The sequence below is a fragment of the Trichomycterus rosablanca genome, chromosome 20, assembly GCF_030014385.1.
Source record: "Trichomycterus rosablanca isolate fTriRos1 chromosome 20, fTriRos1.hap1, whole genome shotgun sequence".
NCBI classification, from domain to species: domain Eukaryota; kingdom Metazoa; phylum Chordata; class Actinopteri; order Siluriformes; family Trichomycteridae; genus Trichomycterus; species Trichomycterus rosablanca.
In genome coordinates, this window is record NC_086007.1 from 1,714,354 (window position 1) to 1,733,688 (window position 19,335).

Consider the following 19,335-nt stretch of genomic DNA (forward strand, 5'->3'; position numbering starts at 1 on the left):
ATTGTTTATGATGTAGTCAGAAGCGAAGCACAGACACTCCAGAGCTTGTAGAAGCATGGCATTGTGGGAAATACTGCACGATGACTAGCAAGCTGAGAGTGGGTTTGCATTTTAATTGGTGACCCCACGTTTCCTGATCCTGGAGTCGCTCGCCATGGCTTCGTAGATTGAACGTGTCCACAGATTAACAAAACAATAGTTTTATGAAGCCACTTTATTCTTTTGCTGTTTTTTTTATTTTTTTAAATATTTAACTTCTGCAAATGATCATTTAAAAGCTGCTTTTTGTGTTCACTCATGATCTGAACCGTTAACAAGAGACATTAGCACTTGTAGAAGAATTCGAGTAAGGGGCGAATACTTTTTCACAGCACTGTAGGGTAACTGGAAACAACCAATCGAATTATTTTCGTTTAACAACCATGTAGGGTGACCTGGTGGGAGCACTGTCGCCTCACAGCAAGAAGGTCCTGGGTTCGGTTCCCAGGTGGAGTTGTCCTTGTTCTTTCTTTGAGGAGTTTGCATGTTCTCCCGGTGTCTGGACTGTGGGAGGAAACCCACACACAGATATGCAAGTGAGGTGAATTGGAGATATGAAATTGTCCATGACTGTGTTGATATTAAACTTGAACTGATGAATCTTGTGTAAGAAGTAAAAACTACCTGTCCTGTCATGAAGGGAACCAAAGAGCGTCAGACGTGACGTTAATATCCTGATAAAATAGATAAAATAACAAGCATGTAAATGAACCTGTTTCACCTCAGGTGCGAAACGAGAACCTGTGTAAGGAGCGGGACATTTTGAAGCAGGTGGAGAGCAGACTGACCCAGGAGAAGGAGTCCATCCTGGCTGAGCAGCGGAACCAGAACCTGCTGCTCACCAACCTCAAGTCCATTCAGGTATCATGCTTAACCAGGGTCAGCCACTGTACATCCTCCATCAGCTTTAAATGGATTTCATTACAATTTCAGTCTTTTTTCCAACATTTCCTGGCCTAATGCTTATGTTTCTGACTAATTGATTAATATAAGGGAAAAAATGATAGCTAATTAATGATTACGTAATCGTTACCTGCAGTTCGATTCTACACAACATTTTCATTCTTAAAGACCAGTGCAAATTTGGTCTTCAAGTACAATTTAAAGGGCATTGATTCAACTTCCAATCAAAAACTCGACACACCTTTCTGCTCTGTGGCGTTCTAGCTGACGATGGAGCGCACGGAGGCCGACAGCAGGCAGCGCTGTGCCTCCCAGGTCGTGCAGCTGCAGAAGGAGATCGCCCAGCTGAAAAAGAGAGTCGAACAGGAGGTCGAGCGGAGACACGCCGTGGAGCGCAACCAAGATGTAAGTGCCTTTCTCCTCCTGTTAAGAAGCGAGTTTTGCCATTGTTTTGTGTTTGGATTATCGTTTTGCTTAACAACTAATGTATATACAACTCTCCACATTGTCTACAATCTTTTTATCTATGTGTTCATCCCTAGATAGATAGACCGATAGATGCTTTAATAATCCCGAAGGAAACTAAGGAAACGGCTTGCATTGCCCGGGAATCGAACCCGTGGTCAACTGCTTCGAAGGCAGCTATGCTAACCACTAGAGATGGGACGATCGATCGGCTACGAATCGGTATCGGCCGATTTTTTATCAAAATATGCTATCGGCGATCGGCGATATCTCCTAAAAGTAGCCGATCCGATCGTGTGATATATAAAGACCACGTTAAGTTAACAGCTCAGTGGATCGATCCAGACTTTGAGCTACGAAGCGCCAACCATCACATCACCATTCATCAACCATCGTACAGAAACCATCGTGAAAGCTCTTACGATGTCATTTTGCCGATTGTAATATTTACTTTAAAAAGATAATTCGACCCGGTCACATCTGAGTGGATTCTATCAGCACGTTATATAAACTCCTGGTTCACTTTGGTAAATCGTAAGCGGTTCTTACTTGTGATGTAGATGAGAACAGAAGACGTTACAGAGCCAATCAGAGGCAAAAGTTTATTCATTACCAAATTCGTTAGTTCAGGATCATCTGCTGAACTTTTAGAAAACTTTTAGCTCCTTAGACGGAACGAGTCTGACTCGGTTACAGATCTGTGCTAATAGCAGTTTAATGAAGCTTTTTAATGTAAGAGAGTCACACAGAATGTTCTGTAGTAGCTGGTGTTTATTTAAAACCACGACATTTAATTAATAACAGTAAACACGGAGAGATAACTGAGAAGAGAAACTTACGCTTCACATAAAAATGAATCAACTCATGAATCAATGAATCACTTATAGCGATACTGTGAACTCTGCGTCTCTGTAACTCTGTAACTGCGTCTCTTCTAAAGGCACAAACACACACACGCGCGCTGCTCCGGTTTATCTTTACTGTGAGGCTCTTTTTAAGTTTATTTACTGCTAATCCACCCCCCCACCCGATCGGAATCGGCTATCGGCCGATGTCCCTGAAAGGAGATCGGAGATCGGAAATCGGTCCATCTCTACTAACCACTATACCACCAACGCGTGATGGTTGGCGTGATGCTCTTGATCTTGATCTTAGCATTTTAAAGACTAGGCAGCAGTGCAAAGAATCTCAGCTCTGCTATCAGCCAGCTGGGCACCTGCACAGACATGATTTGCTCCGTCTGATGGAGTGATGCTGAAGGGATTAACGGGGTTAGGATTGGGGTCTGCAGCAGTAAAGAAAATACAACTATATCATTGGATTCAAATGCATAAATGCTCTAAGAGCAAATGATAAACCTTGCTAACATGACCCGTATTATTTTAAGCTGGTGATTCCACAATCGCATTGAACTTGTAATTACTTATTCTTCGAACCCGTGCTGTCTAGACTCAGCTGGTGGAGGCTAAAAAGCAGCTCTCCGCTCAGACCGCTCTTCACCAGAAGACCAAGGAGCTCCTGAAGAGGGCCGAGCTGCAGGTTTCCACTCTAAGACGACAGCTGAACAACTCTGAGAACAAACAGCCGATCAAACCACCATCCACCGGTAGGATGTGCCATGAGGGCAAATATTAATAGCCAGGAGGGCAAGCTTATAAGGTGTTGTATAGACATAAAACCGATTAGGGGGGGGTTTAGAAGTCCATGTGCTTAGAAAGATGCAGAGTATAACATGCTGTAATAAGAGGCACATGTTGCCAATGTTTCCTGCTGTCATCATAGTGCAAGTAGGATTTACTAGGAGTCTGTTGTTCTAACCAAGTGCCTTAAGCCTAAATAAAGTACCTGGTGCCAATTATTTCAACATTTTAAGTAGCTCCAGTAGCGCTGGTACTTGATCAACTCATGTGAGGTAGCTTATAAGAATGTTAAGGTCAGAATTTGGCAGTTTTGAGACCACAAAGTATTAAGACGCTGCTATTTGTGCCGCACTCCATTCATCTTTGAAAGGTTTTTCTGAAACCACTAAGTTCAGTAGGTTCATGCTGGTGCGTGATTGTTTTATGTGGTTGTTTCTCCAGCCGCAGCTCCCGGCGTTCCCGTACAGGAGGTGGAGGAACTGCGCGCACGCCTGCAGCAGGCCGAGGACGATAAATCCGACCTGCAGGAGCGTCTGACGAGCACCACCAATAATCTGGAGGAGTACAGGACCATGGTGCTCAGCCTAGAGGATTATATCAGCAAGGACAAACAGGTGATACCGTCGGCTGCATCACGGCGGCGTTTTACTGGTCGTCTCTTAAATCCGAGTGTGTGATATCGGGGTTTGATATGTATAGTTCAGACTGTTAGGAGATGGTCTGCTCAGAGAAGAGATGTTTGTTCACTGTGAGCATCTGTGAAGCTTTAAATTATGTTTAAATGCTCATTCCTACCCTGCGTTCACACTGGGGACAATTAGAGCTGTGGATATCCTGTGACAGGAGGCGGTGCGAAGTGCAAACCTTGACCATATTAGGTGGGCAGAGTCGGTGATGTGACAAAAGTCGAGGAAAGTTTAACTTTATGCAGATTAGGGTCGAAGCAACATGGCAATTGCCACGTGGCAACAGTGGAGGTTATTTTTGGTTCCTAGATCATTTGGTTCCTAGAAATAATTGCAATAAATGCTGACTATACAGGCAGTGATGGTTGAGATGACTACGCTGGGATGAAATTTATAGACCAGCGACCTTTTCCAGGATTTTTATTAATAATTTATCTGGAACACCTTAAATTATTACTTTTCTATACGATTTGTACATATAAGCTTGCAAATTACACTGCACTGCCATGACGTTTGCTTTTTTGCATGGCGACAGTAAATGAACGGCAACCCAAGGGTCAGCTCAAGTTTAGAAACACGTCCACAGGCGAAGATGATCCTGCCGGTGTGAACGCAGGGGGCGATGAGCAATCAGCGATTCGGGTAATAAAGAGGCGAGAAGTCGCTGCCAGTGTGAACGCGGGGTTACAGTTAAAGGTTTTTTTGATCAATGATGCTGCACTTCAGAAGTATCATGTTTTGTAAAATTCATACAGTTGAGTATTGAGATTCACAATTTTTGAGAAAGTTTAGTCAAAGTTAAAGCGTAAGGGCTGCACGCCCATGATGAGTCGCAGATTGAATACTTCTCATCCTTACTTTTAGTCCTTTTAACGTTATTCACTCACCCACTGCTCCTCGACTTCTCCAGGCGGTTGAGGACGCCCTGGCGGCCGTAGAGACCCAGCTGAAGGAGGCCCAGGAGCTGAACAAGCAGCTGGAGAGCCGACTGGAGGAGGCAGAACGGGAGAAGCAGGAGCTGCACGACGAGAAGACCAAAGCTGTGGAGAACGTGGAGAAAAACGTAAGAAACTTGTCGGATCGTCAGCAAAGCTTAGAGAACGACGGGAGCTTAATGGACACCCTAAATCATGAGCATTAATATGAACGCAAGGATTTTTCAATAATTAGTAGTGGTCACACATTTTGACCAGATAGTGCATCTTTATTGTTGTCCATCTCTATTGTTTAAATCGTCCTTCCTCTCTTGCTGTGTGGCAGGTGAAAGATCTGAAGAGGAACGTGACGGAATTGCAGACGGAGCTGCAGGAAGCCCTGCAGAGAGCCACATCCGCCGTGGCCAAGGAGCAGCAAGCCACCCAGGACAGCCAGCAGCAGGTAGGCTGGAGGAACTCATTTTTCATAAAAAGCTGCTTAGAAAAGCTGAAGGTAGAAGAGGAAGAGGACGGCCAGCCACAAGATTGATGAGTACAATTAGAGGAGGAATGAACAAGCCTGACATTTAGAAGCCTGAATGGCAGATGGAGCCTTTGTTGTAGTGGTTAAGGTGCTGGACTAGTAATCGAAAGGTTCAAGCCCCACCATTGCCAGGTTCTCACTGTTGGGCCCTTAAGCAAGGCCCTTAACCTACAATTGCTTAGACAATATACTGTCACTTTGGTTAAAAGCTTCTACTAAATGTCGAAAATGTGAGACCCAAACAGTAAACAGGATAGACTCAACAGAGAATCACTTCACAGGGTTGCCAGACGTCTGAATCCTAATCATGGTGCTAATCTGACCACTTTCTGCTCTTATTTTACAGCTTCAGTTCCAAAGCAATAAGAGTTTCTGCAGAATTTACAATCCCAAAGCTAACAACCACTGACGGGCATTAAGTTCTGAAGCCATTAGGTTCTGACCTGCATTTTTTTTCTCACCTCTTAGACCAAGCTGGCTACCGAGGCGCAGAATAAATACGAGCGGGAGCTCATGCTTCACGCTGCTGACGTGGAGGCGTTGCAGACTGCTAAGAAACAGGCCCAAGAGGCAGTGCAGAAGCTCAAAGACCTGGAGGAGAAGGCCCAAAAAGCCACGTCTGAGCTGCAGCGAGGTCGCTCTGGCTGGGAACAGCAGGAGAAAAACTTAAAGGTCATAATTACATTTGCGTCATTAATTATATTTATAAAAATAAAGGTGTTCTTATTGATTAGTCCAGTTTAGTCCTGGCGTTTCTAATCCGTGTCCCTCATTTCACACTCTGGAGTCGATTGTGTCTTTTCAGGAGGAGCTGTTGAAGCAGAAGAAGCGTGTGGAGGACCTGCAGAAACAAAACAACATGCTCCACGAAGAGATGGAGAGTCTGAGCGTGAAGCTGGCCACCACGGTTCAGCAGCACGCAGAGCGAGACGTCCTGAACGTGTCTCTTAACGAGGACGGCAAGACTCATGAGCAGATCCTGGAGATCCTCAGGTGAGCCGGGTGCATACCTGAAAGTGATTGGCTTGTCCGAGGGAGGGTGAGCTGGAGAGGATTCGTCAGAACCTCTGCTGGCTGATTGATGGTGCTGCACAGAGACTAGGGATTATTGGGATTGGTATGTCACTCTGTGCGCAATACAGATCTCCATATGAACCCCTCCAGTGCAGGTTTAAAAAAAAAAAAGAGCTCAATACTGCACACGTTTATAGCCCTTATCGGCCCCGGGGTTGAGGTCTGCATCTATATACGATCCGGTGAATGTATACGACTAGATTGGGAGGAAAACCAGGGTGGAAATGCATCAAGTGGTGAATAACGTGTTGCGATTGATGGCATGTCTAATCTGTAGGTTTGTTCGTCGGGAGAAGGAGATCGCCGAAGCTCGCTTTGAAGTGGCTCAAGTAGAAACTCAACGCTACCAGCAGCAAATGGAGCACCTGGAGAAAGAGCTGAAGGAGCTCCAGGACTCCCTGACCGCCGAGCGAGATAAACTGCAGGTAAGAGAACGAAGCATTCTGTATCATACAGAATGTGTTCCATGATGTGAAGTTTCTTTGTCTTATAACATGTTTTCTCGATGTTTGCAGGTCATGGCGAAGGCCATGGCTCAGCAGGAGGACAAGCTGAAGAGGCTGGAGAACCTGAACACGCTCACCGAGACCAATAAAGTGCTGAAGGAGGAGAAGAACAGGCTAGAGCAGGAGATGCAACAGTGTCGGGCCAAGGCAAGGACAGACTCTCTCAGCAACGTTAAACATGATGCTTTTCTTAGACGTGTAGCAAAAAGCAAAGAAAATACAATGTGAAAGAAATACAGAAGCTTACCCTAGCTTGTGTTCTTCAAAATAAGACCAAATTTATCAGTGTGTCGTAAGTTCTTAAATGTAAGTTCTATTTGCATTGCAAAGGAATATATAGACAACATAAGGAGCTGGCACAGTGGACGGAACATGCCATAAATTTAGCCATAACAAAGCTCACCCATTTAGGGAGACGATATGATCGGTCAATTTTATTGCCATTTAAAATATAAGTAGATAAAACTTTAGCAGATATATTATTATTTATGGCCCAGAGGGCTGTGACAGTTCCTCTCTGATGTTTAGGAATGTAGCTAATCAGCCAAGACATCTTGGGTATCCAGCAGGTTAACGTGGCCTTCAGTTGACCAGTGTTTTTAGATCTTCTTATGTTTCTCCATCAGGTGCATAAGCTGGAGGTGGATCTGAAGCCTCTGCAGGAGAGCAACACTGAGCTCAGCATGAACAATGGCATGCTGCAGGCTGAGAAGCGACTGCTGGAGGAGGACGTCAAGCGCTGGAAGAACCGCAACCAGGTCTGAAGTCCTTGCTGGATTATAACATTTCCCACCTAAAGTTGTAGAAAACACCATAACATCACTTTTTTTTTATTGGATATATTGGAAAATGCATGGGGGGGGGATGCCTCAATCGCCACTATATGTGGTGTGTTCCAATTTTAAAGGGGTTTGTACACTGGGTACACACGCAGGGCATTACATGTGGCATACACATCCTCACACGAGGCACCAAAATATCAGGATGGGCTGCTGTTTATGCCACATGATTTGCAGAATCTTAAAAAGTAAATTTCTGAGAAGTTTTAAAGGGCTGTCGTTGAAAATGTGTGTTTGTGTGTCGACGTGCAGCAATTAATGAGCCAGCAGAAGGACAGCAATCAGGAGGAGAGTAAGAAGCTCCAGTCAGAGAAGGAGGCCCAGCAGAAACGCATCCAGCAGCTCACAGAGGAGGCGGCCAAACTGAAGAGCGAGCTGGCCAGGTCAGTCAAACAAAAACTTCACTTATAATAAATGAGATACGCCTAGAGACATGATGCTCCACTTCTCACTCACAGTCTGATCCGAGAGCGAACCGAGCCATTTCATGTAAATACAAGGTTTGGGAGGGGGGCGGGGTATGATATAAACACAGAGGCTCTATCAGTATAGATTAAGTAAAAAATTCAACTAATAATAAAAGTTTAATAATTTAATATTGAATAAAAACACCCAATTTAGGGGCCCCGGTCAGTCACAGGCCCTTAGAATCATCCTATCCCCCATCCTTAAATTTACAGTGCCCCTGCAAACAGGCCCCTGTACTTGCTTGGCAATCGTACTTCACGTTAGTGGTCTGATATTCCAGCCTAGACTGCTCATGTATATGTCTTTAGGGAATTAGGATCAGACCGAAGCAGGGGTAGCCGTTATGAATTATGAGTCGTCGGTCAACTACCCTTAGATGTGGGCGCCCAGGTGGCGCAGTGGGACAATCCCCTAACACACCAGTGCCAGGATTCTGAACTCCCGAGTTTGAGTTTTGGCTCTGCTGCCGGTCGGCTGGGCGCCCTCTAGCAGACATAATTGGCTTTCAGTCTGCTGGGTGGGAAAGACCGGATTAAGGGGTGGGGTTATTAACGCTGTGTAAGGACCGAATATACGCCCTCATTGGGGATTGGCTATGTTAAATTGGGAGAAAAAGGGGGTAAAATGCATAAAAAAAACTACCTTCAGATGTATGTGCATGTATTAACCTCTCATTGTCAAAATTATACTCGGTCTGCTAGTGAATTCTCAACTAATATGGTTACCAGACGGCTTTCTCAGACCGCATTTATTTCTGTCTGCGAGCAGAGCCAATGCGTCCGCCACCACGGCACAGAGCCAGGGCCAGAACCTCAAGGAGACCATGGGAAAACTCACGGCCGAGAGGGACAGTCTGAAGAAGGAGCTGGAAACCAAGACTCAGGACATCCAGGAGAAACTTAAAACCATCATGCAGGTGAAGAAGATCGGGCGCCGGTACAAGACCCAGTACGAGGAGCTCAAGGCACAGCATGACAAGGTATATCACACTCATTTCTTCCAGCCATAGGAAAGTGCAGCCTGGTCATTTCAACTCCTGACAGAACACACAAGGAATGAATCACTATGTGGGTGAAAAGGTTGGGACACCCCTTATTTTTGAATGGTTGCAGATCATTTAAGGGTTAAGCACTGAGCAACACTGTCCTAATGTACCTTATACTTTCTGTGTCTTTCTTTTTGTATTTTAGATGGTCACGGAAGCAGCTGCTAAGCCTGCGCAGACGGAGGCGGTACCGCAGGACGCTCAGGAGGTCGAGAACCTGAAAGGCTCATTAACCCAGGCTCAGAGCAGAACCACAGAGCTGGAGGCCCAAGTGGAGAACATGCAGAAGGTACAAGATTATATTACATGACTGAGGATTTAAACCCTGCATCCTCCTGGCTTGTTTGTTTTATATAGCTGCTGTTTATACAACGGTTTGACCATTTAAATGCCCATTTCGTTTATTCATTTTTAAACGTTCTACACGCAGGCGGTCGGGGAGAGAGGGGCCGAGGCGAAGGGCCTGCAGGAGCAGCTGGCTCAGGTTCAGCCGGAGCTAACGCGGCTCCGTGCAGAACTCCAGGAGAAGGGCACTCGGGAGGAGCAGCTCAGGCAGCAGATCACCGAGAAGGAGGAGAAGACTAAGAAAGCCATTCTGATAGCCAAGCAGAGGATCAGCCAGCTCAACGGTGAGTGAGGAGGACCGTCCACACGTCCACGCCATTCGGATGTAACGTTAGGGTTGCAGTAGGCCGCTGCAAAATCTCGTTTGTGGAGAAACATCAGGCAAATAGGCACAAATTCCTACAGACATAGTCCTGTAAGAAGCCTCCTCAGAAGAGTGGCTGTTCCAACTGAAAAGATCACACTGTTTTCAAAAATGGACATTCCACAAGCCCATGGTCAGGTGTCCAGATACCTTTGGTCATATAGTATATCTGTCCACCCCCTGCCCCATTATATGGAGGAAATTACATGCTTCCTATTTTGCAGCAACAGTTTAGGGAAGGCCTTATAAGCTTTATATAGACATTAAGAAAAGCTCAGTTTGAAGAACCTTCAGTGTCCAGCACAGAGCCCTGACCTCAGCTCCACTCAACAGCTCTGGAATGAATTTGAACATCAACATCAGTGCCCATCAGAAGCCTCCTCAGAAGAGTGGCTGTTCCAACTGAAAAGATCCCGCATAGGTCACTCTATTTTTAAAAAAGAGACAAACTTATGGTCCGGTGTCCAGATACCTCTGGTCATTAAGTATATCGGTCCACCCCCCGCGCCCCTGCCAAATTCTCTAGTTCTTTTAGCATTGCTGCTTTATTTATTGTGACACACCAATACCCAGAAGTATAAAATCCCACACGCAGTATTAATAATCCACGTGTTACTGTGATTAGCTGCTAAGGAGAAACTGACCAAAGAAAACGAGGAGATGAAGCAGCAGCGGGAGGAGCTGGAGGTCAGGATGAGCGCGCTGAAGTCTCAGTACGAAGCACGCATGAGCCGACAGGAACGCGAGCTGAGGGAGCTACGGGAGCAACAGGAGAGACACGGAGAACAGAGAGACGAGTCTTTGGAGCCGGGAAGCACCAAGGTACGGGACCGGTTGGAATCAGTCAGAGCTTGTTAGGTCTTGTTTTGACCAACATAGAATGGGTTCCGTTCCAGTTCAGGGCCTAATTTTGAACCGTTTGGCTCTTTTTCAACAAAAATAGACAGGTTATGAATCAGGAGCTTTAATTTCCAGCTGGAACTAAAGAATAGTAGGTTTTTCTGCATGAAGGGCATCAGTGAGCGTGTCAAGCTGTAGAAAAAAAAGAAGAGAGTCAACTTACCACAGACAGTTCTTGTTTAATATGTTTTTTAATCATAAAACCGTGTTGTATGTTTTTTGTTTTAACCTTTTACACGTTGCAGGCTCAGGAGCAGCCGAGGCCGTCCGAAAGCAGACAGATCAGCCTGAAACCCACTCCGGCTGCTGACCGAGGAAGGTAAAGGACCTTCTGGTCATAGATTTGAGCTACTGATGAGCTAGTTCACCTGAATTTGATCACTGACGCAAAACGACGCTCCGTTTCTAACTCGTCTTTAGCGCCAGCAGCAGTGAGCCTCCGACAGCTAATATCAAGCCCACTCCTGTAGCTGGAGCTGCCAGCAAACCCTCCCCTATCCCGGGCAGCAAGGCCACGCCTAGAGCCAGCATCCGGCCGATGATAACACCCGCTCCTGTCAGCACGCTGACACCCACCGCCACGGTCATGCCCACTGCGCAGACTGAGACACAAGAAGGTAACGAAGAATGCAAGCTATCTTTATATTCGCCTTTACTGTCAGTTACAGTGATGATGTGTTTTTATTTACATTTTTTATTCCAGCCCTGCAGCCGTCTGACGCTCCTGTAGAGCACGTCACCGTGTTCGGCAGCGGCTCGGTACGCTCGACCAGTCCGAACGTCCAGAGCACTCAGCCCATCATCTCGCTGCAGCAGAGCCAGACCACGGCGTTCGTCCAGCCCACTCAGCAGCAGGCCAATCAGGAGCCGGCAGCCGCCGCGCCCATGGTGGAGGCGGTGCACAGCTCTCAGATGGAGAGGCCGTCCACCTCCACCACCCTGTTTGGCACAGGTGAACTGGCTCTATCAAGTCACATTTAGGGACGTCGTTTTAAAGCAACTCCCTTAAATTCCTCTATAATATAAGATTGAAAGCATACATATAACTAAGGTCCTACCTAATTGAGCATTTCCCCTTCTACTATGCAATTAAATTTAACAATTTAACATTTTTTCAATCGCATACTGAGGCATTTTGTTCCTTTGTGGGTCCCATAGTCAAAGGAAAAGTGTGTTTCTCTACACACATGATCAAACTTGGCAAACTCTGAAGACGCTCACTTACACTAGCGATCCTACGGCAATTCAGTTAGCAGTCAGGTAGACAAAATGGTAAACGACTCGGGGGGAAAACTCCTAACCAATTCTGTGGCTGCGGGAAGGGAGGGGTGTCAACGCGTTACATTAAACCATTTATACAGGCTATGCTGTGTATCGTAGCTTCCATTTATTCCATCATTCAATTTATGAGTAATTTACTGACCACCGTGAAATGTGGCACAATTTGTGATTTCGGAAAAAAAAGGTCCGTGAAATTAAACACACGGACGGCACGGTGGCTCGGTGGGTAGCACTGTCGCTTCACAGCTAGAAAGTTCGATCCCCAGCTGGAACGGTCCGGGTCCGTTCTGTGTGGAGTTTGCATGTTCTCCCCGTGTCTGTGTGGGTTTCCTCCGAGAGCTCCGTTTTCCTCCCACAGTACCAAGACGTGCAAGTGAAGTGAATTAGAGACACTAAATGGTCCATGACTGTGTTTGGCATGAAACTTGTGAACTAATGAATTTTGAGTAATGAATAACTACCGTTTCTGTCATGAATGTAACCAAAGTGTTAAATAAATAAATAAATAAAACACAGATTCCCGTCATCAGAATTCTAAAATGTGAAAACCTGCGGTTAGAAAAACACATTCCAGAACCCAAAAAACCCTGATGAGCAGGCAAGGGCAACAGATGCGTTTACGTTTTCAGCGATTAGTGGACGCCTTTATCCAGAGCGACTTGCATTACGGTTACAGTTAACAGTCTGAGCAACTGTGGGTTAAGGACCTTGCTCAAGGGCCCAACAGCAGCAACCTGGCAGTGGTGGGGCTTGAACCAGCGACTTTCCGTGTGCTAATCCAGTACCTTAACCACTAGGCTCCGGCTCGCAAGGAAAACGTTCATTAAAATGACAAGGATTGAAACCTTGAGGGGAACCGGACCCGTTTGCCTCATTTACTGTACATAGCGACTTAAGAAAAGGCCTTCAGTGGGGTCAGAACTAATAAACCTGCTTCACGTTTTATAGACACTGATGACTTTTAATTAGATCGAATAGTGTTGGTACTACGTCTGAGATGCATCGCTGTCAGATGTGTGCGTGTGCGCGCTGGATGGCTGCAGTGAATTTATTTTGTGTGTTGTGTTCTAGTGACGGCGAGCGCAGGTTCTTCTCTACAGAAGCGTGTCAGAGAGGAGGATCTGGAGAGCTCCAGCGAGGTGACCGACAGCACTCAGGACGACCTCGGGGAGCCTCCGGTGCTGAAGAAGATCCGCTTCGTTCAGAGTCTCGGCATGGAGGTGCGCTTCACGTCACATTTCTTCTAAAACATGCTGCGTCTAGAATTTTTTAATCCATTATTAGGACAATTTAGTTTAAGTAAGAATGTGAGGTACCTAATTTGACAGAAGGATATTATAACCAATGAAGAGAATAGTTTTATTAAATATTTTTATTGTATGTGGAAGATTTCCGTGTTTGTTTGAAGTAAAACAGTCTTTAAGACTCCCTTCTCTTTACAGGAGGATATCGGCACTGAAGAGAGCAACGATGCCGATCCTGCTACTCCTGGAGGTGCGCTGGAAGCCCCAGATGCTAGTGAGGTAAATTTATTCCTACCTTTCCTATTCCTAAACACAACCTTTAATCCTTTTCATTGTCCGCTTATGTACTGTGTTGTGATTTTGCAGGATGGTTACTCTGCGTTGGCGGAGGGTGAAGACGAGTCGTCCCAGTCCGCCCCCGCTTATCAGGCGAGCGAGTCTCAAGACTCGACTGACCAGCAGAGGCCGGATGTCATTACCATCAACAGCGAAGACGAGGAGGGCGAAGAGGAGGCCGGGCAGGTCAGACAGTTAGCAATAGGAACTTGCAGATACGCATGGCTTTTAGACATACAATTAGACGCCAGCCTTGGAACACACATCTGCTGCTGAGACCCTGTTAGAACCAAAGTACAGGTAGAAGAAGCTCAATAGATCAGTATGTTCAGGGTTAGATTCCATTTAAGTGCTTCTAAAGATGTTGTGGTAACCATAGTTATCACATATAACTAATATTCAAACCCCAATATTAGTGTAGTCAGTTTGTCTTCCACTGCTGGGGGATCCCCGATATATATATTTTTTGCAGTCGAGGTGGGTATATTGCTGCTCACGCCTCTGCACAGGTGCCTCAATCCGCCAATCGGGGTCCTTACACAGCATTTTGAAGACCCCGCCCACGTCGTCCGGTCATCCCTCCCTGTAGGCACTGCCAATTATGCCTGGTGGCAGCACCGAGTTTCGAACCGAGGAGTTCAGAATCTCGGCGCTGGTGTGCTATCGGAGTATCCCGCTGTGCCACAGTAAGTGTTTGATAGCGTACTCTGACTGTTGGAGTGTCTTAAACCTCTCGGTCTTCTACGGCAGTATGAAGATGAGGAGGAGGATGAAGATGGAGAGGCAGCGATGGCAGAAGGAGAGGAGAGTAACCAAGGCAGTGGAGACGGGAACGAGCCGTTTGAAGCAGATGATGCTGAGGTACATAGTTTGTACACGCTAAGCTGTAACTTGAAGATTTTCTTATCTAGACGTGCTTCTCTTGGTAGATATCTTCACAAACTAGAACGTCCTGGGACGTCATTCCCCTGCCTTCATGCTTATCTTCCTTGAGTCCTGAAAGGTGGATAAAATGCTGCTGCATTAGTTATGGAGGTCTGATAGTCGACTTACGATGACCTGCCGGGTGGAGTTGCAGCAGTCCCGTCTTTAAGACTGGACAAGAATCTGAGTGGTCATTTCCTATTGCCCAGATTGGAAAATCGTTTCGGCTGGGAAAACCGCAGACCATATATACGTTATATGGCCAAAAGTGTTTGGACACCTGACTATGAGCTTGTTGGACGTCCCATTTCATAAACAAATGGTATTAATATGTGATCTTTTTAGCTATGCAGGGTTCTCACAAGACTTTAAATTAGGCTAGGCAAGCCGTAGCCTATTAGTAGAGGTACAGGACTTGTAATCCGAAGGTTGCTGGTTCAAGCCCCACCACTGCTAGGTTGCCGCTATTGGGCCCTTGAGCAAAGCCCTCAACCCTCAATTGCTCATACTGTAACTAACTTAAATGCCGAAAATGTAAATATCTGTGGGAATTTGTGTCCATTGTGTTCTTTTAAAGAGCTTGTTTTGTGCACAAAGTCAGTCATGCTGAAAGAGGAGAGGTTCTTCCCTAAACTGTTGCTGACCTTGTTTGGTTTTGCTTTATCACAGGCAGCTGAAGCCACCGAGCTGGACACTGAGAATAACGAGAGCCAGGAAGCATCAGACTCGACCCAGAAACATGCAGATTCTCAGAGCAGTGGTATATATACACACACACACACACACGCACACACACACACACACACACACACACGTACACTAGGGTTGGCCATGAGTCCTCGGGTACTTGAGTATGACATCAATAAGCAGCTATTCTGATCCATGCTCATTCTGACCTTTGAACTTCTGTCTTTGTAGGCGAGGCGAGCGTCAGCACGATGGCTCCGAGCCCCGCGGCCGAACCCACCAGGGACGTGCAGCCCTCCACCAGCACAACCAGCGCCTCCAGCAGCTCCTTGTCCTCCCAGGCTCCCCGACTGCCCCAGTCTCCTCGCAGACCCCATCACACACCCCCACCACGCCTCAACATCCACCCCGTCCCCGAGCTCGGCCCCCCTCTCACACAGGTATGCTCTATTGGCCATCCAAAGGGAACCCCTTATGTACGATATACACCGATCAGGCATAACATTAAAACCACCTCCTTGTTTCTACACACACTGTCCATTTTATCAGCTCCACTTACCATATAGAAGCACTTTGTAGTTCTACAATTACTGACTGTAGTCCATCTGTTTCTCTGCATGCTGTTTTAGCCCCCTTTCATGCTGTTCTTTAATGGTCAGGACCCCCACAGAGCAGGTATTATTTAGCTGGACTGAGTATCGTCCACCAACCAAAAATATCCAGCCTAGAGCGCCCCGTGGACAGCGTCCTGTGACCACTGATGAAGGTCTAGAAAATGACCGACTCAAACAGCAGCAATAGATGAGCGATCGTCTCTGACTTTACATCTACAAGGTGGACCGACTACGTAGGAGAGTCTAATAGAGTGGACAGTGAGTGGACACGGTATTTAAAAACTCCAGCAGCGCTGCTGTGTCTGATCCACTCATACCAGCACAACACACACTAACACACCACCACCATGTCAGTGTCACTGCAGTGCTGAGAATGATCCAGCACCTAAATAATACCTGCTCTGTGGTGGTCCTGGGAGAGTCCTGATTATTGAAGAACAGGGTGAAAGGGGGTAACAAAGCATGCAGAGAAACAGATGGATTACAGTCAGTAATTGTAGAACTACAAAGTGCTTCTATGTGGTAAGTGGAGCTGATAAAATGGACAGTGAGTGTAGAAACAAGGAGGTGGTTTTAATGTTATGGCTGATCGGTGTATATACATGAAAGGCGCTCCTACACCCACGGTTTAATCCCTCACATCCGACCCCGGGACAGCAACCCCTGTTTATGCCATAAAACTGCTCTATGAGTTGCCCCTGGCATTAAAATCTCTACTAACCAAAATAAGATTAGATGAAATATACCTGAGAGTCTGTCTATATACTTTTGGCTTAAAAGAGTACAATATGATTGATTTATCACAACTTTCTCACTATTAAAAATGTTTTACAGAGACAGTCAAACCAGACTAGACGCCCCTCAATGAGCCGTGTACCACAGCTCACTCCTGGCATTGGAAGCATGGTAAAAGAACGAGCCTTCATTCTCTGAATTACTCGACATACCGGTTCGAGTCTTTTGTGAACATTTTGTGCTTCTTTTCATCTCGCAGCAACACTTCTTCGATGACGACGACCGTATGGTTCCCAGCACTCCGACTCTAGTGGTTCCTCACCGCAACGACGGCTTCGCCGAGGCTATACAGTGAGTGCAAACAAGACAGTGTAGAAGTGCTTCGCTCGTAGGGCGCGTTCACATGAGAAGAAGCAAAACCACTTGCGTTGGCTGTGTCATGTTTTCTGTGGAGTGTGGCGGTGGTGCTGCTTAGTTTGCCTGATTAAACCAGATTGACCCAGTTTGCCGCTGACCCTCTCGAAGCTCCTCCAATGAGACGAACTGTTTGATATGAGGCGGTAATGTGAACAAAGCTTTACTAAAACAACGAGCGAGGTATTTAATTTTAGTATTTATTTAGTTTAGTGCTCCTGTCTCCTTCTTTTACTACATTAAACCACGTTAAGCTTTATTTTCAACCAGAAGCGACTCTTGACTCTGGGAGAAGCTGATTCTGATTCTCACCGTTTCTCAGAAGCTGGAGCTGTAACACAAGTTTAAAAGTGAAACAGGGAGGAAAATCCAGGTAAACACAGATACACGTGGAGCTGTAACCCTGGATCTGACGCTTATTCCACACAGATGCAGATTCGTCTCATAGTACCTCACCACCGCTCAAGCCGAGACTCGCTGTTCTGCCGCTTCTCATGCGAATGCGCCCATTACTCTGACTTTTACTCACGCTGCCTGCCTATCTGTCTGCTTCAGTTCTCCTCAGGTTGCCGGAGTCCCTCGATTCCGTTTCGGTCCTCCAGATGACATTATTTCCCAGACAGGCTCGTCTCACTCTGACCTGGGGCAGCTGGCGTCTCAAGGTGGTGAGTTGGCTAATAATAATATGTTTTTTACTGATGTCCACCTGGGATATAATAAGCCCACATAGGTGGTGTTAATATTCACAAAAGAATGTGATTTTTATTTTTTTTTTCACACAGGATTGGGCATGTACGAGAGTCCTTTATTTCTGGCGGCTCACGATGAAGAATCTGGAGGCAGGAGCGTCCCCACCACCCCTCTGCAGGTGGCAGCTCCAGGTAGCCAATCACACCCCTTGTCTGTTAACGGAATGAGCGCGTTAACCCGATGGCTTTCGTATTAACGCCGGCCTGTCTTTGTTTGTGAAGTGAACGTTTTCGCGGAGAGTCACCCTTCAGACGTGGCCGAGTCGGCCTCACAGTCCGTCCCGATGGTCAGCACGTCCACAGCGACCGTGCCCGGACCCGGAGACGACGGCGACGACGTCTTCATGGCGGAAGCGGAAAGTGAAGGGTGAGCGTCTGTGATGTTACCTGCTGTATAACTGCACTGTAAGGACAAAAGTATTGGGACGCCTCTTGTAACGTTTAAATTCATGTGTTCTAGCCACATCAGTTGCTTACAAGTGTAATAAATCAATATATTGAAGAAGATTATATGCTTCCAACATTGAAGCAACAGTTTAGGGAAGGCCCTCAGCATGACTGTGCCCCTGTGCACAAAGCAAGCTTCATGAACCCATGAAAAAAAGCCCAACTGAACTGCTTTGGAATGAACCGGAACATCGACTGTGGCTTTCTTAACTGACATCAATGCCCAGCCATACATAAGCTCTTTTGTACTACTGAATGGGCACAAATTCCCATACACGGTTGACACGGTTTGACCAACAGGCTCAGTCAGGTGTCCAAATACTTTTGGCCATCTAGTGTATCTTGAGATGCAATGAAGTCAGTCACAGTGCCTAAACGTACAAAACATCAACCAGTGACAGATCGTAAACATGTTGACAAGTAAACAACAGAGATGAATGGCGACCTGTCCTGGGTGTGGTATTGCATTGTTCCCAGTGATTCTGGGAAAGCCAGACTCACAGCGTCCCTGACCAGGATCAAGCGCAGGCAGAAGTATGAAAATGAAATCATTCAGTGTCCAAATATACAATCAGGAGGGGGCAATTACTTTTTGTGCACCACTTTTCATGCTTTCCAGTGTATAGAACTAGTCTGAAATGTGTTCACTTGTTAAACAGGACCAGTGGAGAGGCATCGCTGGAGGGCCAGTCTGAACTGGTGCCAGCTCAGCCTTCCGACGACGCCAGCCTTCCATCCACCAGCCAAGAGCCGACCTCCAGCTCCGTTCCAGGTGCACACACACGAGCACAAGACAGAGCGTGGACACACACACACACACACACACACACACACACACACACACACACCTACAGAATTACAGCTAACACATCTTTTTAAACCCTGTATTCTCAGACACGAGCAGCAGTCAGCAGCCCAGACCTACAGAGAGAGCTCGAACCTCCAACAGGGGGCATCTCATCAGAAGGGGTATGTAAAATCTCACACCACACACACACACACACACACACACACACACACACTCCACAAGCTATCGGTATCACTGTCGAACACTTCGATTTAAAGTCATGTCAGGCAGCTGTGGCATTGCTTCAAGAAAAGGTGGCAGCTGCATTTATGTTCGTGATTTACCAGTTACGTTTGTGCCAGTTGTCAGTTTATTAAAGCCTATA

The 19,335-nt window shown here is 46.4% G+C and overlaps 1 protein-coding gene across 6 annotated transcripts in view; it reads left to right on the forward strand.

The window, feature by feature from the left end:
• Positions 1 to 19,335, forward strand: part of tpra (translocated promoter region a, nuclear basket protein) — a 38,766-nt gene that overhangs the window by 12,348 nt on the left and 7,083 nt on the right. For 4 of the 6 annotated variants that reach the window (XR_010015502.1, XR_010015501.1, XM_063016998.1 and 1 more), the window contains exons 19-50: positions 766 to 900; positions 1,207 to 1,347; positions 2,857 to 3,013; positions 3,489 to 3,661; positions 4,644 to 4,796; positions 4,994 to 5,110; positions 5,660 to 5,863; positions 5,997 to 6,184; positions 6,543 to 6,690; positions 6,781 to 6,918; positions 7,398 to 7,529; positions 7,863 to 7,993; positions 8,847 to 9,057; positions 9,269 to 9,412; positions 9,554 to 9,752; positions 10,458 to 10,654; positions 10,978 to 11,051; positions 11,153 to 11,349; positions 11,436 to 11,684; positions 13,085 to 13,233; positions 13,456 to 13,536; positions 13,624 to 13,779; positions 14,344 to 14,454; positions 15,187 to 15,277; positions 15,436 to 15,644; positions 16,653 to 16,724; positions 16,813 to 16,904; positions 17,523 to 17,632; positions 17,750 to 17,848; positions 17,939 to 18,083; positions 18,823 to 18,935; positions 19,058 to 19,132. Coding sequence is in view for 4 of the 6 variants with exons in the window: in XM_063016998.1 (XP_062873068.1) it covers positions 766 to 900; positions 1,207 to 1,347; positions 2,857 to 3,013; positions 3,489 to 3,661; positions 4,644 to 4,796; positions 4,994 to 5,110; positions 5,660 to 5,863; positions 5,997 to 6,184; positions 6,543 to 6,690; positions 6,781 to 6,918; positions 7,398 to 7,529; positions 7,863 to 7,993; positions 8,847 to 9,057; positions 9,269 to 9,412; positions 9,554 to 9,752; positions 10,458 to 10,654; positions 10,978 to 11,051; positions 11,153 to 11,349; positions 11,436 to 11,684; positions 13,085 to 13,233; positions 13,456 to 13,536; positions 13,624 to 13,779; positions 14,344 to 14,454; positions 15,187 to 15,277; positions 15,436 to 15,644; positions 16,653 to 16,724; positions 16,813 to 16,904; positions 17,523 to 17,632; positions 17,750 to 17,848; positions 17,939 to 18,083; positions 18,823 to 18,935; positions 19,058 to 19,132 (4,591 nt within the window). In the remaining 2 variants the exon portion in view is untranslated. The remainder of the gene's footprint in view (positions 1 to 765; positions 901 to 1,206; positions 1,348 to 2,856; positions 3,014 to 3,488; positions 3,662 to 4,643; positions 4,797 to 4,993; positions 5,111 to 5,659; positions 5,864 to 5,996; positions 6,185 to 6,542; positions 6,691 to 6,780; positions 6,919 to 7,397; positions 7,530 to 7,862; positions 7,994 to 8,846; positions 9,058 to 9,268; positions 9,413 to 9,553; positions 9,753 to 10,457; positions 10,655 to 10,977; positions 11,052 to 11,152; positions 11,350 to 11,435; positions 11,685 to 13,084; positions 13,234 to 13,455; positions 13,537 to 13,623; positions 13,780 to 14,343; positions 14,455 to 15,186; positions 15,278 to 15,435; positions 15,645 to 16,652; positions 16,725 to 16,812; positions 16,905 to 17,522; positions 17,633 to 17,749; positions 17,849 to 17,938; positions 18,084 to 18,822; positions 18,936 to 19,057; positions 19,133 to 19,335) is intronic. The other 2 variants (XM_063016999.1, XM_063017000.1) reach the window with 2 other exon arrangements.